This window comes from Apiospora phragmitis, assembly GCF_038363925.1.
Source record: "Apiospora phragmitis strain CBS 135458 chromosome Unknown utg000006l:1.0-5683423.0:1.0-5690449.0, whole genome shotgun sequence".
In the NCBI taxonomy this organism is placed as follows: domain Eukaryota; kingdom Fungi; phylum Ascomycota; class Sordariomycetes; order Amphisphaeriales; family Apiosporaceae; genus Apiospora; species Apiospora phragmitis.
In genome coordinates, this window is record NW_027117404.1 from 385,651 (window position 1) to 402,628 (window position 16,978).

At 49.2% G+C, this 16,978-nt stretch overlaps 6 protein-coding genes across 6 annotated transcripts; 3 read left to right on the forward strand and 3 right to left on the reverse strand.

Moving 5' to 3' along the window:
* Nucleotides 1-312: 312 nt before the first annotated feature.
* PG994_005381 (uncharacterized protein) lies at nucleotides 313-1,347 on the reverse strand (the record flags this gene model as incomplete). The annotated part of the gene is made up of 3 exons (XM_066856790.1): nucleotides 313-796; nucleotides 848-1,214; nucleotides 1,296-1,347. 3 exons carry the CDS (start codon nucleotides 1,345-1,347, stop codon nucleotides 313-315), a joined length of 903 nt encoding a protein of 300 aa, XP_066716059.1.
* A 1,715-nt stretch (nucleotides 1,348-3,062) lies between these two features.
* On the reverse strand, nucleotides 3,063-4,865 carry PG994_005382 (uncharacterized protein; the record flags this gene model as incomplete). The annotated part of the gene is made up of 4 exons (XM_066856791.1): nucleotides 3,063-3,145; nucleotides 3,357-4,106; nucleotides 4,155-4,297; nucleotides 4,363-4,865. The coding sequence occupies 4 exons, from the start codon at nucleotides 4,863-4,865 to the stop codon at nucleotides 3,063-3,065; spliced, it is 1,479 nt and encodes a 492-aa protein (XP_066716060.1).
* Nucleotides 4,866-6,064: 1,199 nt separating this feature from the next.
* On the forward strand, nucleotides 6,065-8,123 carry PG994_005383 (CMCJ-like methyltransferase; the record flags this gene model as incomplete). Its single annotated transcript, XM_066856792.1, has 6 exons — nucleotides 6,065-6,404; nucleotides 6,972-7,272; nucleotides 7,370-7,473; nucleotides 7,528-7,641; nucleotides 7,719-7,910; nucleotides 7,969-8,123. 6 exons carry the CDS (start codon nucleotides 6,065-6,067, stop codon nucleotides 8,121-8,123), a joined length of 1,206 nt encoding a protein of 401 aa, XP_066716061.1.
* Nucleotides 8,124-8,710: 587 nt separating this feature from the next.
* PG994_005384 (uncharacterized protein) lies at nucleotides 8,711-12,503 on the forward strand (the record flags this gene model as incomplete). Its single annotated transcript, XM_066856793.1, has 7 exons — nucleotides 8,711-8,808; nucleotides 8,859-9,069; nucleotides 9,255-9,590; nucleotides 9,643-9,829; nucleotides 10,014-11,519; nucleotides 11,656-12,019; nucleotides 12,071-12,503. 7 exons carry the CDS (start codon nucleotides 8,711-8,713, stop codon nucleotides 12,501-12,503), a joined length of 3,135 nt encoding a protein of 1,044 aa, XP_066716062.1.
* A 369-nt stretch (nucleotides 12,504-12,872) lies between these two features.
* On the reverse strand, nucleotides 12,873-15,615 carry PG994_005385 (uncharacterized protein; the record flags this gene model as incomplete). The annotated part of the gene is made up of 12 exons (XM_066856794.1): nucleotides 12,873-13,055; nucleotides 13,128-13,197; nucleotides 13,275-13,409; nucleotides 13,738-13,911; nucleotides 13,956-14,016; nucleotides 14,067-14,085; nucleotides 14,156-14,262; nucleotides 14,326-14,456; nucleotides 14,529-14,616; nucleotides 15,113-15,216; nucleotides 15,273-15,397; nucleotides 15,466-15,615. 12 exons carry the CDS (start codon nucleotides 15,613-15,615, stop codon nucleotides 12,873-12,875), a joined length of 1,347 nt encoding a protein of 448 aa, XP_066716063.1.
* Nucleotides 15,616-16,540: 925 nt separating this feature from the next.
* Nucleotides 16,541-16,972, forward strand: PG994_005386 (phytanoyl-CoA dioxygenase; the record flags this gene model as incomplete). The annotated part of the gene is made up of 3 exons (XM_066856795.1): nucleotides 16,541-16,673; nucleotides 16,731-16,828; nucleotides 16,886-16,972. The coding sequence occupies 3 exons, from the start codon at nucleotides 16,541-16,543 to the stop codon at nucleotides 16,970-16,972; spliced, it is 318 nt and encodes a 105-aa protein (XP_066716064.1).
* Between the last annotated feature and the right edge of the window lie 6 nt (nucleotides 16,973-16,978).

The window sequence follows — 16,978 nt, forward strand, 5'->3', positions numbered from 1 at the left end:
TCTGGGGGTGACTTTTGCCAGATACCCTGGATTGTGGATTGAGAGTTCCTTGATTCGGGCAGCAAGATGCGTTGATATATCATCCAAGAAAGATTGAATCAGATTCTGCTGTACGTCTTGGACAGGAAGTAGTCTGCAGGGTAAATTACCTCGAATGGTGTGTCGAGGGATACCACAGACATTCTTTGGTGAGGGACCCACGCCCGAAGAACGGACTCCAGTACCTGCAGATTCCGTGCGAAGGCACATGGCGTGTCGAATTGGAGGGACGTCTGGACCATGCCATCGGGTGAAACATCAGAGTGTGTTGGTCTAAACTGATAGACGCCGTTTACCAATGCAGGCCGTCGGCCACTGCCGGGACGTGTCCGTGCCGATAGCACAGTCGAGCCAGTCATAGGATGCGACGGCAGCCGCGCTGCCGCTGCTACTCCCAGCTGGGGACTGATACCCATCGCCTCGTGGGTTGAAAGCTGTTTGGAAGTCCACCGCTTCGGATGGCTCTTCTCTGGCGATCATAGAACTCAGCTTGGCCAGGCCCAGGAGCTGACCACCGGCGTCGGCCAATCGCTGGACAACTGTAGCCGTCGCCTGGGCTGGCGGACAAAGTCGGTAGTAGTCCGCATTGCAGAGTGAGGTTTTCAACCCTCGGAGGCGGAAGAGATCTTTCACCGCAATTCGCATTTGAGACAGAAAATACTCATTGCCGTCGTTGTACGATGCAAGCCTTGACGGCACTGCCACACTTAGGGTTTGATACCGTGTCCCAGCAACATGCAGCTGCCTAAAGCTTTCACTGCATTTTGTTAGTCTGTATGGCCATCATGAGAGGGCGGCGGCGCATTACTCTGAAGCAGATTGAGGCTTGAGCGTCGTAAAGAAGCAATATTGTGCATCGTCGTACAATCGGTATGCAGGCCGAAGAAGACCGCGGTACGAACAGTAGGGACCAGGCTTAAGCTGGTTGAGATGACTGTCGTTCGGCGTGATATAGATCCATTTGGTCTTTACCGTGGGCCCAAGCAGATAACAGTTGTCGGGTTCGAAAAACAAATCTGCTTGAGAGGTGCTGATAATAACCAACGACTCCAGGAAGTGTGGTTGGAAAACATCATCTTTCTTCTGAAAGTGCTGAATTGCCGACGTTAACCAACCCTTCGTTATGGGAATCTCTGGACGACTAGCAATGACAGTGGCCAAAGAGGTGACCAGTGCTTTCTTTTGAGGTTGACATTAGAGGCCCGTTAATTACACAGCTAGCTATGCCAGACTAAGGGGTCATTCCTTCAACCCACCAAACGCAGCGTACGAATGACCAGCGACCTGGAAGCGGCAAATCTCATCCATGTCGCCAGGTACGCATTGTTTAATATTATCCATAGATGAAACATACGGGGGCCAGATATTTGATGTTATGGGTTGGAGTTGGACGCTCGTATTTAGAGCTCTCAATGGCAGTAAAAGGACAGACAGACAGAGGACCGTTAAAGGCAGCTTGTTGGTGCGAGGGGCCCCAGATAAAAATCAGTGTCCAAAAGTCTGCGCACGCACCACCTTTAGCTAATCCCCTCCCCCAACACCACCAACCTTTGAATATCAATAACACACTCAATTTACTAGCAAATATGACATAATTTAGACTATTAGATTGGCAATTGAATAGGATTTAATAATAAATATACCAGCCCCTTGCGCGACGTACAGCAGCAAGGCGCCGAGGCAGAGATCTCAACAGCCTGTAAATCAGGCTCGGATCTAGAGCAGTCCACGCCGACTGGACTACCTTTCTCGCATACGCCTCGTATGCTATATTTTCCTTCAGGTATTAAAAGCCAGGCTTTATTTTATAGATCTTTGCTTTAAGAGCCTTCTAATCCTGTTTAATAAGGTTTAAATCAGGTGAATGTGCAGGCTAGTTAATAGTTTAAATACCCCTAGATTTTAGGAACTCTTTAACGGCGTAAGATCGATGTATACGCGCGTTATCCTGCATAAAGGGGTCACCCGGCTCATAAAAGGGGACGAGAGCAGCCTCTAAAACCTCAATATACCGGGTAGAAATAAAACCACTGCCGGCAGAGTCGGGATCTCCCCTGCAGAACATAAGGGGAGAGGTCCCTGCCTCTTCCCCCCTCTGCCACACCATTGCCCACACCATAAGGCTGATTCGAGGCCTGGAGTAACCTGTAAAACTAATCAGATCCTTCCTATAGCGTTCCCTTCCAAATTTAAAAACCTAGTGGCCTGGTATAGAGGGTTTATTTTAAATCGTATATTCGACTGAAAAGAAGCAAAGCAACAGCTGCTTAAGGCGCTCTAGAGAGGACCAATAACGGCAAAAGGAGAGTCTCTCTTTAGCGTCCTCTTTCGTTAATAAGATGCGCTTCGAGGCGCGCCAATAGCCAATCCTCCTTTTCCGGAGATTACGCCTTACCGTGTTGATCGAAAAGGAGCGTGGTCTGGAGCCTAGCATAACATTCATATCTAAACAGAGCTCTCTCTAAGTAGCACGAGGCTTTCTACGTACCAGTTGAAATAGATAGCGCTCTTACCGAATCGATAGTCTATAAGGATGACCAGATCTCGGCTTAGTTTTAAGAGTTTTTCGATAAAAAAACCGCCTCACGAGGTTATTAATAGTTTCGTGGCGACGCGTACCGAACGCGTCTATAATAGCCTTCCTTCCGACGCCGGCGACGGAGAGCGCCGCGATAGCCGTAACCGCCTCGGAGCTGTATTACCCATTTAGCTTGCGATTTGCGGTTAAAATGCGACCGAGTTCACTTAAATCCATGCTAAATTGATAAAGTTATTTGAAAAATAAGTCAGAAGGTATTATTGTTGTATTGTGTGAGATTTCCGATAGGGGTGGTTCGTGCGCAGACTTTTGGACACGGACTTTACCTGCATATCCGCAACGTCACCCGCCTCAACGGCATAGCCACGTACGGAGTACATGTGGTACTTGCTTAGCCACATCCCGACTGAACATCTATTGATCATGTCCAAGAAATGCGATTTCCCCTTATTTAATCTCCTAGTCAAATGGTCCCTCAAGCACGTCAAGCCCAAGAGCCACCCCGTTCTCCGAACCACTCGGCCATTTTCATTGTGTCCTTGAGGTTCATTATGATGTCTCGTGGACCTAACCCAAAACAGTAGATATTGACCGGTAGATTTCAGCGTAGCGTGGTCTCTATATTGTGCATAAAAGCAAAACGCTTACCGCTTATGAAACAACGTCCTTGCAAATATTCGCACCTGTGCCGCATCCCACCGGAAAAAGGCATACACTATGATTGCGATGCCGCAAGTGATAACAGACCACACCCAAATCGATGGAGCTTGCCCATTACCTAGCTCCTTCACGTTCATCCCAAACGCCGACGTGGTGAACGACAACGGCACGAAGACTAAGGCGAGCTTCGTCAATTTGGTCACACTCCTGGCTTCTGCGAAGGCCTTCTGCGATTCTCGGATGGTAGCATTGTGGGCAACAATCCCGATCCCTTGGAAACACTCGTCACACAGAGCCTCGGCACGACGGAGCGCGGCCCGGAAATCCTCAAGCATCGAAGTCATTTCTTCGGCATATGTGCTGCCTGCGCTGTTCATGACTGACTGGTACGCTGGCTGTTTTCTGAAGGCCTCCACAAAGTCGATGACTTCCTTGAGACTCTCGATGTGACGCTTCAAGATTTGCTGGATGTACAGCAGATTCGACATGGTTGGGCTTTCTTGGGCAGTCACAGCTGAATGGGTCAACTCGCTTCTGATATTCGACTCTAGCGTATCCAGAAGGGCCATTTCGGAGAACAAAGCGAAACTGAATATTGGGCTCAGGGCATACAGAGGATCAGCCGCAGCCTGTGCAATGTTGTTGAGGTGTCGATCATAATCGTCGAAGAGTATCGAAGCGCTTTGGGGCCGAACATCAGTCGTTGCACTGTCTTTTCGACTGCGCCATCCACCGCTAAGCGCCATCCTCGGCCTGTATATCGATATGAGCTGATATGTCATCTCCGATGATTTTCGGGGCATTCTTAGTCTCCAAGGCCCTTCGAAACCTTCATCGAGACTGCGACCTGCATCCGACCATACTATAACTGAGCCACGTTAGCTCACTGGAATGTATGTGTGCATGTGGTACTTACTTTGCCAACCTCCATTGCCGATTGACGCAACATTAATGGTGATTGCCTGTTCGATTGCGAAATGGTTTAAATCCAGCATCACAAACTCTCTCACCATGGAGTCACCTGGAATCATACCCGAAACCATCTGATGAGAATCCAGACTGGATAAGTGGGTTATATACGCAGCCATGTCCTTTGAAGTTTGTCTCCGGAGCTATCAAGAAACTCCTGAACTGCACCTCTCCGAGTTGGCTGCCATCCTCCAGTCAACACTCCAATCGTCGGGATTCGAAGCATGATGGTTTCTTCTTGAGCGGAGGGGAGACGCGGTGCCATATTCTGCCTCGAGATGCTGTTGCCGGACTCAGACCAAAAGCATAAGTGCCTCTGGTAGAAATCAGGGTCATTTCGAAATTTGGCCCCTAAAGCATTCAGCCACTTGGCTGATGGGTACCCCTTCAACACAACCATGCTACTCGCGGACTTATTAACCGTATCAAGTTCATCCGACAAGCTAAATTGTTGTGCTCTCCTCCCCGATTCCTCTTGCCAGTTCAAAGTCATGGCTAGTGGGAAGGGCTCATGATGACGAGCGTCTGCCGCCGGGTGGTACTTTGACAGTGTTGTGCGACATTCATAGGGTTGCCATAGGAATTTGGCCAGGGCAACAAAACGCAGGCCAGAGTACAATGTCTTGAAGCTGGATATACGTGAAAACTCTCTGACCATATTTGGTAGTCCTCTGAGCTTTCTGCATATGGATTTGTTAGGCCGATATGATGAACGGCAATTCAGAGATGGACATACTGATGCTGTGGCGGCGATGGTGGCGACCAGGCAATGATTTGTTGTCGTCCGTAAGGACAGACACTGGTGGCTCGCAATACTCCATGGTCTCTGAAGACCCTAGGATTCTCAATGATGGTTCTACTGGTTGAATGTGAAGGGTGGTAAAAAGGGGTGGATCTGTCAAGACTTCAGGTATGATGACTTGCTTTGCCTGGATCCTCAATTTCACGGGCATCACCAGGCATTGGGGCATTTTTATCTTGAGCAGGCCGATTTTCGCGAACTCACAATCCCTTCAAGGCCCATTCTTTGAACAACAATTCCATTTCTGCCTAGACGGCAGCTCCTCCGATTGAACAACCTTGAGTTTCTAATGCCCAAGAAAGGGAAAAACCCCCATTTCATATTCGTCGCCTGGTGCATTTCACAGCGCCCCGAATTGCTGTGTGAAACATCGTACCTCATGTCGTACCTGTCAAGGCATTCTCTTCGGACTGTTTTATGGGCTGACCTATGAATCAATTCTGGAAACAAGAACAGAAAACAATGGTACCAGTTGTTAGTAACCACTCATATCAATAGTACTGTACGGAGTACCTGCAACCCACTACACCGGGCAATGTTTGGGCGCATTTTGGGCTCCAATAACAGGGGGTCAATAGCCTATCAGAAGAGAGTGTGTGGTAGGATTCACACACCCACTTAAGATCCGTTTCAACGCCCCGAGAAACCGAGAGTGGCGTGAATGATGCGCTTGTTGTGTAAAAATGTGCTACCGGCACTGGCTTGTTTGGGTTCTTGATCCTGACGGCAAGTAACACGAAGCAATTGTTTGTCGAGTCAGAGCTGACGCTTCCTCGTGTGCGAGATGCGGCTCGGCTCCTAGGAACCAGAAGGGAGACGCCAACGCGTGTGTATTTAAGTGTTTATTTCTAACACTGAGTATGCGTTCTCATTCTGAACTCTACTCTTGTTTGCCAAGCCATTGCCCACCTAAACCCTAAAAGTAAAGTCTTTACTGGTCTTTCACTCTACATATCAAGTAAATTCCTCACATTGTCTTTTCTTGTTCATTGTGCTGAGTGGGACTCGATCGCATCAGGACTTGATCTCCAGACCGCGTCCACAGCTCAACGAAGATGCCGCCTGCTGAAGCCGACCCGAACCGCTCCAAGACACAAGTCCCCGAGAAACGGCAGCCATGGAAAGACCACTGGGACGCACTATCGGCCTCTGAACCTACTGGATCGGGCACAAGCCACGGCTTTGAGATGGGCGAGCAGGTCATCATGGATGGCAATATAATTAAAGACGAACTTGATGCAGGCGGGGATGATGAGAAGAAACCGGATAATGCCAAGGAAGCTGTGGGCGACGTCAAGGAAAGCGCGGATCCCGAGAAAGAAGATGAGGGAAAGGAAAAGGAAAAGGGGGCGGATAACCAGGAGGGTGGGGGTGAAGGAAACGGGGAGGGTGGGGGTGAGGGAAACGGTGAGGATGAGGATAAGAAAGAGGGGGGGTGACAAGCGATGATAGCGGATAATACCCAAGCAGCAGCATCATGTCATGTTCACTTGATATTGTATTGACGAAGCAAGATGTACCAGGGTCAATTGATTTGTATCCGGCAGTGGGTGATCGAATGTTTCAATCTATTCCAGCAGTGTAAATCCACTTGGCATGCATGTTCTGCATCTTGCCAGTACATACCTTCATGCGTAACACCGAGAAGCCTAGAAGCCTGGTTTTGTTGGTAGGTATGTAGATGAGGGGATCAGACGTTGTGTCTGGTTACCTCAACCACGGGGCGTAATCACCTCCACGTATATCAAGCTATAAAGGGTATATTAGGACAAGTGGGACCATGCATCCTTAATAAACATAGTCATGGTTTCGCCTCCGACGGATCATTTGTATTTGGCTGGGTGCTGAAGAAGAAAGGAAGCCCTCTTGAGGCCCAGAAAAAGGACACAAGTATTATAAGAGTGCTTCGTGTCCAGATCGTATGTTTGACATACATCTGACAATTGCACATTTTGATCATAGGGAATCTGTTCACCCCGTTCAAAATGACGGTTGCCAATCAACACAGTCTCGTTTCCGACATTCACTACTTAGAGAATCACAAACTGTACGAGACAGAGAAACCATACAGCTTGCGATTTCCCCCAAATGGCATTCCGCAGCTTCCACAATCCAATGTAAGAAGGGATAGGCACCAGATCCAGCTTCGCAGCATTCGGGAAAATACGGACCTAAGGCTCGATAGCTGTGGCTTTGAGTTGTTGCTGTTTCCTTGCGCCCTTTCTTACCAAGACTTTGAGGACCGACAGAAGATACGAGATACGTACCTTATCAACCTCGCAATTGACTTGAAACGTACCCTGGGGCAAAGTTGGTGATTCCACTGGACTTCTGTGTAAGCTCTCCTAATACCAACACAGCGTCAAGCTCACGCAGGCCCAGGTCAGAAGGCGTCATGAAGCATTCCCTATTTCAACAGGAGATAACTATGAATATAATCAGCCTACGTCTATGGCCCACATAGGTCTGCGAACAGTCCTGTGTTCATTACGTCGATAGAGCCTCTAACACGACCTAGATTTCACTGTCCGTGAAGGCGAGAGGATAATCCACGCATTGTTTGGAGTACATGCTGGCAAGGTTCTCCAGAGCCGCTGGCAGATCATCAAGCAAGTTGACTTTCTTCAATCCGGTCAGCCAAAACTACTTACTGACGAGACCGTAGCGCATGGAGACCCATCAAAGGCCCTCTTAACGACTGGCCTTTAGGGGTTTGCGATACAAGAACAGTCGACTTCAAGTCAGATACGATGCCGGGCGACATCGTGTTCCGCAAGTTTTTCACCGAGAACCTGCAAGTTCATTACAATGCCAAGCATGCGTGGTACTGGCTGCCCGGACAAACTGTGGATGAGGTTCTCATATTTAAGAGCGCTGAATCAGATGTCAGCAGATCACAAGGTACGTAATGGTTGATAGAGTGCGCATCCACGTCGAGACTGACGGTTAGCCATTTCAGGGGTACCCCACGCGGGGTTTTACAACCCGAATGTTACTCTGGAAGACCTGCCCCGGGAGAGTATTGACTGTCGGCTACTTGTATGCTATGCCGAGCTTGAAAACTACCCCCCAATCGTCGGCGACATCTTTGGGAACGACGCTCAAGGATATTAAGGAGTGGAGCCGTAGGGACATGTATATGCAGATGAGCCTTGTTTCTGATGCGCCTGTTTCTGATACATGCTTCTCCTCGATATACGTGTCATAGAGCCTGATAAGTCTGCATATGTATCATGCATCTTGACGAACGATCAACCAATAGATGCGACCATTGAAACCGATGAAATGCCCTGGTCATTGATCAATGCAGTCTTGCATATACTAACTCAGCATTGAGGCCTCCTCTGCAGTGGCTTTTGAATGGCTTGTTACTACCCTCCCTAATATAGCCGGCTTTTCCTCGTGTCGCACAGGAAGCGCATCGTACTACTTCGTACGTGTTGAGGTTCCATCGGAAGGCAATAAACTTGACTGTGCCTTGGAAACTACCCCCGCTTCATGATTCATGACGCACTGCAAGAGATCACAGGGGGTGGTTCCTTCATTCGCCTTCCATCAGGCCATGATCCCCATCTTACTACCAACTTAGGGAATATTACACTGAATACCTGCGCCTGTGACATTGATCTCCATATCATCTGTCGAACGTCCCGTTCTTGTTCCAGAAATAGTGTACACACAGTGGCCAATTATACACTGCCATGAACAAACAAGGCGTGGCTTCGCAGCCAATGCCAGCTTCGGCCACCAAAGCCTTCCAACAAATCCACATGGTCAAGAAGGCATCCCCAGATGTCCAGTAAGGTAGCTCCATTGATACCATACAAATTGTATCTAACATTACCATAGTATAGTGCTGATACCGGATATTGATACTTCGGGTAGCGCAACATGGGGAATCTGCCATGAACCCTGGCGGCAAGAACTCGTAAACCAATCTATCGTAATCCAATGGTACGATCATGGGATCTCATCGAGCAATCTATCCTCATGGGATCTCATCCTCGAGGAAGGAGGCACGCTGCTTACAGCACTCTGTCTCTATCAGCAACAACACAATGTGTGTATCTCGGGTCGCAGCGAATACCCAAATTAGTAGAATGCACGGATAGCTAACGACTGGAAATACCCGAAGGAGCATGACCCCTTCATCTTCATCGTTCACGGCTTCGGTGGACTCGTCCTCAAACAAGTATACAGTCCCTCTTCCCGAGCCATGTGTGTTAGGCTAACAATGCCGTCAAGGCACTCAGTATCGCTGGCAGGCCTGATGCCTATGGGAGATACTCCGACTTCCTGAACGTCATAGCTGGCATAGTCTTTCTTGGTGTGCCGCATTACCTAGAAGACGCCAATGACGAGCAATATGGCGAGCGCATCTCATATTTACTGAAGGCGAATACGGGACCCAGCCTGAACCGTCAAATTCTCACTCGACTGAAGAAAGATAGCGGTATCATTCGAGATATCGCAATGCGTTTCTGTAGCATCAGTCTCCGAGTAGGGATACTTTCAATATTCGAAAAGAAAGCCAGCAAACTGCAAGACAGCCGCTTCTTACAAAAGAGCAAAAAGTCGGTTGTAAGTAGTGTCCATTTCATGTTTTTCGTTCACTTTTGATGATTATCATTAGGTCGTGGATTGCTCCTTATCAAAAGTTGGATCATCATTGGAGTTTCAGCTAGGTCTTGACTTGGACCATCTTGAAATGTCATTACTGACCGACTCACCTCACCATGTTCCGAATGCGACCGTGAAAGACTGTCTTCTTTCAGCGATTAAAGATTCTGTGTCTGAAATTCAAGACCGCCTCATACGTAGTAGGTTGCTCATACTACTGAGATGAAGCATCTCTGCGGACCCCCCATGGTACTGATCTATATATTACAGGCATGGCAAGCTCTGAGTACAGCCTTAGCAGTAATGTGTCCATTGAAGACGTCAAGAAAGGCTAGCATCATCTAGATGCCCTTACCTCTACTTTGGCTAACATGACCACACCAGCTCTATCCACATCGATGCCGGGGCCAAGCTCGTCGCAAAATCCGCAGCACGGGTCAACCACTATACGCCCTTACGGATCCGAGAGGACTGACTCATTCGTTGATGTCCAGTCTCTCCTTGAGAATTTGAATATCCAGCAAGTCGAGCCCCAGATGCCGTGTTTCATGGTTCATACTTTCATGAGGAACCCCGAGTTCTTTGGGCGCAGAGATGTCCTGGCCCGCCTTGATGAGTGCCTCCTACCATCGAAGGAACTCTTAGTAGCCTCACAGCCCGATAGAACAAGGGTTGGGGTCCTGAATGGCATGGCAGGTCTCGGAAAGACCGAGACAGCGATCGAGTTTGCCTACAGTCGGCAGCATGCTTTTGATTGCATATTTTGGATCCGAGCTGAGAACTCAGGAAAGCTTGAGACAGATATTGCCCAGATTGCTACACGCCTTGGAATTCAGGACACATCCGACCCCCACAACAAAACTGTCAACAAAAGTTTGGCTCTTGGCTGGCTCACCAACCCATTTAAGATCGAACGCTATGGAACATCGTCTCAAAGAACTACGGCATCATGGCTGATCATATTCGATAACGCGGATGATCTTGAAATTATTTTCCCTTACAAGGATATTGCGAACTATGGTGCTATATTGATTACTAGCAGAGACCCACTGTCCAGGAGCACCTTCTCGACATCAGCTGTGGATGTTGAGCTAAACCTGTTTAATGACGTGGATTCAGGCAAGTTTTTGCAACAGATAACGAATAAGCGAAATCACGACGATGAAGCCCAGAAAATTGGGGCTAAACTAGGCGGGCTGCCTATTGGAATTGCGCAGATGGGTGGTATGATTTGTTGGAGGGGTCTCTCTTTCGCCGAGTTCTTGGAAGTTTTTGAGGAGGCACTTGACGAGACTGGTGTGTTAGAAACGGACACACATCAGCTACGCCAATCCGCCCGAGGCAACATTTCTACTATATGGGCCATCGACAAACTATCAAATGAAGCTAGGAATATTCTGGAAATCGTTGCCTTCCTGGATCCCGATGGCATCCAACCTTCACTTCTTTCAGAAAGGCCCACCGCCCTCCCCACCTCACCACACCATCCTTCGAGGAAGAGATTGACTTTTTACAATGCCAGGAGGGAGCTGATACGCTCATCCCTCATACGACTCAATGACAATACAGGCGACGTCTGGGCCCACAGAGTGGTACAGCATGCGGTGAGGGCTAAAATGAGACCTGAGCGTTGTGTTGAGGTATTCTGCAAGGTCGTATCGTGCGTTGCTTCAGAGTGGAAGTCTCCTCTAGGGGCACATGACCCAGATTTATGGGATTCGATGGAGGCGCTATATCCGCACGTAGTCTCTCTCAGGGACATTTACCTCAGGTACCTCCGCGGCGACTTCGTGGATCAACACATTACCCTAGCAAGCCTGCTTCTCCGCGCGTCTTGGTTGCTCACTCCCTCTCAAAACCCTTTGGGACAAAACTCTAACATGATGATAGGTACAAACTCGAGCGTGGGGCTTCACATGATGTCCGTGGGCTTCTGGTGCTGGCGTTAGACCTGTGTAAACAAGGTGACCGGAACTGGCGCATGTTCAGGACCTCGAATCCGACATCAACTGCTGTCTAGGCGCAGTGGCAAACGAAACAAACGACGCCAAGTCTTGCTTGAGACACAACCAACGGTACTTGGAGATTCAACTTAACATCCAGCAACAATCTGAAATACCTATTGAAAAGCTCCCACGGGCTTATAACCAGATGGGAACGGCGTGGATGATGGTCGGAGAGTACGACAAAGCCCAGTCGTCTTTTTCAAGCTCGATAACAGGGTTCAAAGCTCTTCCAGTTTACGATATAAACATGGTGTCAATTCCCATGGCAAATATTGGACTTGCGTACTGGCTCCAAGGAAGCCTCAACGATGCTGCAGCTGTGTTGGAAGAGGGCCTCAGAGATAGGGAAGATATTTACGGCTTCATGGACACGCACTCATTTCGGTAACGACTTCTATCCACACTTGCCTTTCTTGACAACTGACTCGATGACAGTACCGGTAGATTCTTACACGCTCTCGGGAATGTGTACTTTGACCAAGGACGCACAGAAAAGAGTGAGCATCTTCACTACAAAGCACTGGCTCAGTATCAATCCACCATTGGCAACCACCACCATAGAACAGCAGATGTTTGCCATAAGGTCGCGCAGCATTGCCTGAGGAATGGTGGCAAGGACCAAGCTATGCGGCTTGTAGACCAGGCATTACAAGTGTGGTCGGTCGACAAATCGGCTTATCTTCCCGAAATCGCTCGCACAACGTTTTTGAAAGCCAAGATCGCTATGGCGCTGGATAGGGAGACAGAAGCAATGACCTTGTATCGAAAGGCTGCGAGTCTGCGCAAGAGACTGACGAGTCAACCGAAGGAGCACGACCAGCTTAGCGAAAGCGACTTTGATGAACTAGTGACCTTCTGGTCGAGATAATACGACGTGGTGGACTTTCGGGGTAATCAGACATGCTTATTGGGCCCCTTTGAATCGAGCTGATTCTTCAAGATGGATAAAGCCATGATGCTCCCCGAGTGACAGTAGTAACCTCCTAAGTCGGACTTGGTCTTCCGCTCCATGTTCTGGACCATCTACTCGATGTACGGGAGGCCCGAGTACAGGCCAATGATCTCCATCGGCCGCGCGTAGCAGAGAGTAGAATCATGAAATTCCGAGCTGCTAGAGGGCGAAAAGAGCGGCGTAGCTTCCCGCGTACCGAGCTCTACCAACTGCTGACTCGGTGAGCCCATCTTGTAACGGCCACCCTAGAGCCCATCCCATTTTCTTACCTTGATCTTCCGCCGCCTAGAATATCTTTTGCACGATTCTGCCCTTCATTGTAGTAAGGGCCCTCTCTCTCTGGTTCTGATAGTGCTCGGTCAGAGCATCAAAGAATAGCAGACCAGAATGTAGATCGACTTCCTTGCTTCGAAGGAATCTGGTGCGCTTGGCCACTTTCCACATGATACCAACCAGTGACAAGGCGATCTAGTAGTCAAAGATTCATTGAATCAGCACCATGTTCAACCCGAGTCGAGTCGGCAAATAAGAGAAACTTACGATTCCGTAGTGGAAGATGAATGTCGCCACCTCCCAATTGCCGTCAAGGAAGACGGCGTAGCCTTGCAACCTGGGGGAAACGATAGTCAGCGAGGACAGGCCCGTCGCCAAGTTGAGTTGTTCATAACATGCCATAGGAACAGGAACGCCCAGAAGAAGGAGAAGTATCCGGCGTATGGCTGAAGTTTTGACGCCTTGGGCAGGAATGATTCGCGGTCAATGCCCTGGGCCTTCATGGCCATATTGAACCGGATCCAAGTGAACGAAATAACCACCCAGTTCCTTGCAGAAGCATTAGTTGAACCCGCCTCAATATGTAAGTTGACACTCCAGTATCAAATGTAACCCACAGCATGGTCGCAGAAGTCGCAAAGCTATCCAAGCAAGTATCCAGGTTAGTGCTGGACGATGAATGCTAAAAAAAAAGGACCAGCCGCACATACTTGAGGATCCAGTTCAACGATTTAGCCGTCCCCACCCGAGGGCAAGATATGCTAGGCAGCTCAGAGTCATTACCACAGAAACGGCCATATAGGGTACGCCGCTGCCAAGAAAAGAATTGAATCAGCTAGTGCACATGTCTGAAAAGGGGCGACAAGGCCCTTCTTACTGCCTGTTCAGGCGAAGCAGGAAGCTGGGTGCCTGGCCCTCGAGGGCTAGGGCGTGTAAGCTCCGTGAGGCGTTGAAGGTGTATGCGTTGCCTCCTGAAACCACGCAGGTTATGAGTGCAGCCGTGACGATGGATGGTAGGACCGGAATTTGGAGACGGGTCATCGCGATAACACTGGCAACGGGTTGTTAGTCCGGTCAACTACGTGAGCGACATACCATGGATCAGTAGCCTTACTAGGGTGATGCACCATAGTACGTGTCCGAACCATTGAGGAGCCTAGGACTGCGTTAGCATTTGTCCAGGAAACTGGTTGCTCAGCTCCTCACGTCGGATCGTCAGAAGGAACTAGTATCTTCATCATGTGAGATATTAGTGGAAGCTCCACCAGTCCAGGTGTCGATAGGGGATCACCTACCCCAACACAAAGAACACCACCAATGAAGAAGATTATGAGTCGGTTCATGATCTTGCTGAAGGCCCTGGGCACTGTCCGACGAGGGTCTGCTGCTTCGCCCGCGATCACTGCATACCATTATCTTTAACATCAAGAAGTCCTCTGAAGCAGGATATGGCATGTTTACTCACTGGAAATATACTCAGGGACACCCATACAGAATCCGGCAACGTTGACAGCGTTGACAAATGATACCAGGCGCCTCGAAGAATCGGCTCCCACCCACACACCAGGGTCTCTCCAGTGCCCGAAGCCAAACCGACTGAGGCGGGGTAAGGAAGATGTTAGCATCCTCATGGAGAAAAGTGAATTGTTATGACTCAGGCAGGCATACTCATGCTGAGGGTTACCGCCAAGCATTGTGACGATGGTGAACAAGATAAGACCAGCTGCCAGAATAACCTTGCCTAAGGCGAGCCAGACTGCATCAGAAGTATATTAGTAAGCACCTTGCGTTAATGGACAGCCAGACCTACACTCAGCCTCACCTAATACATCAGCTCGATAGATGTTTATCGCGAGGTAAAGAAAGATCGAGACTGTCTATGATATCAGGACTCGGTGCGTGGAAGCTTGGGACAAAGGGGTTTACCGGTGATGAGGATAGCTGGTGACTGATTGTAGCCCCAGTATTCCACCAAAGTATTGGTGATGGTGCATTCAAAACTCACGTAGGAGGTTTGGGCGAATTGTGGCATATTAGTCAGCGCTCTCGGAGCCATGGCGTCCGGTTGGAGGCGAGGAGTGGCATACGAAGTGGTTCCAGCCGATGGCGACACCGAGAGCTGGGTTAACCATGCGTCCGACCAAGCGAATGAAAGCTCCATCGAGGGGATACAAGGTAACAATCTCGGTTTCCGGGCCCGTAAGTCAGAACTCATGTTGAGACCGTTTTCTTTTTAGCGAAAGACCACATACGGCAATGTGCGATACTGAAGACAACACATGCCCAGAAAATGAAGGCAATGAGGAGGCACAGCGGGCCACTAGGAACGCCAGATCCGATAGCCACGAACAGCGCTCTGCATATCAAGATGTCAATGAGTACCATTCAGTTGAGGAGTTGAGACAAACATACGCGCCGATAGCGCCAGCGAAGGAAGTGAGCTGGATCTGTCTTGGGTTGAGCTTCCGATGATTGACCGAGTACTGGATAGCTTCGTCGAGGTTGGCTCCCTCCGGAGCCAAAGAGACGCCATGGTTCTGCCACAAGTAAGTCAACTGAATATCAAACCGTGAAAGGAAGCATGCGCTGCTACGGAGCAACTTACGATTTTCATCTGCCTAAAGCCCATAGAGCTTGCTGGAGCCAGTTCGCTGAGTGTGTCTTCGCCTGGGGCCTTCTTGGCGGAATCATTGGCAGGAGGACCTGCAGCCAACGACAGGCCGACCTCGGTGGTGTACGCTGAAGATGATGTCATTGCTATATGTGTTAATGATGAGGTTATTGGTTGATCATGGACAACATGATACTACTAGGAGGGGGAATGCTGCGACCTTATACAGGTAGAGGGCCAGGTAGAGGGCCTTACTTGTCAGGTCCATCACTCGGTAATAGCGAAATCTACCTATGAATAACATCTACACCTCAGCCACCCCAGAATTTCCATATGACGTCCGCCAGTCGGATCACTCGGTGGCAAGCATACAAGCGAGATGACAGGTTTCTGTCTGTAGTAAGATGTGCGAGCCAAGTCAGCTCAATCAGGGGCGATCTCTTCCGCTATCATCTGCACCGAGTCTTTCCGGAATCACGGAATGGTTTGTTGATACATCCGTACCATACTTCCAAACAGACCTCGGTGATAAGACCTGACCTATAGGAGTCCGAAATGGGAACCGTCACATGCACTGCTCAATAGATAAAGTAGGTAGTCGGTCAAGCGAGTTTACCCCAGCTTCGGGGCCTTTATCTTCTTATTCTGTCCCAACAGGTTGGGAGTGTTCTCTGGGTCTCAGAATGGAGTCTCGTTGTTTCCTCCAATCGGCATCATTGGCGGTATCTCTGGGAACTTAGAAATAGGGGGTGTGGGAGTGGACCCCCTGACTAGACCAAAACCGGTATATCTAAGAGTCCAGAGAATCCTGATGCAACCCTCTGGCGTCCTGCATCTACGCGATCATGATTATCTTGTCTGTCGATAGGTAGCATTACTCGGTAGTTGCCTTGCCGAACCCCGAACTCAAGTATCACTAAAGTGGATGGGAACGATTTCAATTTGACCGGCTTGAAGCTCAGAACCACCCCCTCACCTCGACTTCGAACATCTCAATCGCGACACACTCCTTCTCTCAAAAGCCAAGTTTCTGTACATCCGTCCTCTTCATCCCTACACGCAAGTAGCTATGGCACCTTCACTGGTCATCATCGACGCCTCCGAGCCTCTTGACAAGATCAACGAGATCATTGTCCGAGATGGAGGCGTTATCGTATCAAACTTCTTCAGTCCAGAACTGCTGAAAGAGACCATGAATGGAAGTGAGTGGCTCAGACCTCCATATTGATAAGTCAAATGCTGATGGAAATAACAAATAGTCGAGCCCTTCTTCGTTGGTCGTAAACTATACGACTCGAATGCTACACACGGCGAACTTGGGGAGGAATTCTTCCCCAAGGGCTCCCAGCGGGTCTACGTGCGTGCAACTGGATCAGCGTCGTCATGCTAAGTACCTGTGCTGACCGAGGATCAGGCCCTGTTGTCCAAGATGCCAGAAACTCTGACCAAGGTTCTGCGCCTACCGATCTGGCAGGGTATCAACGCACGATTTCTGAAGTGAGAAAAG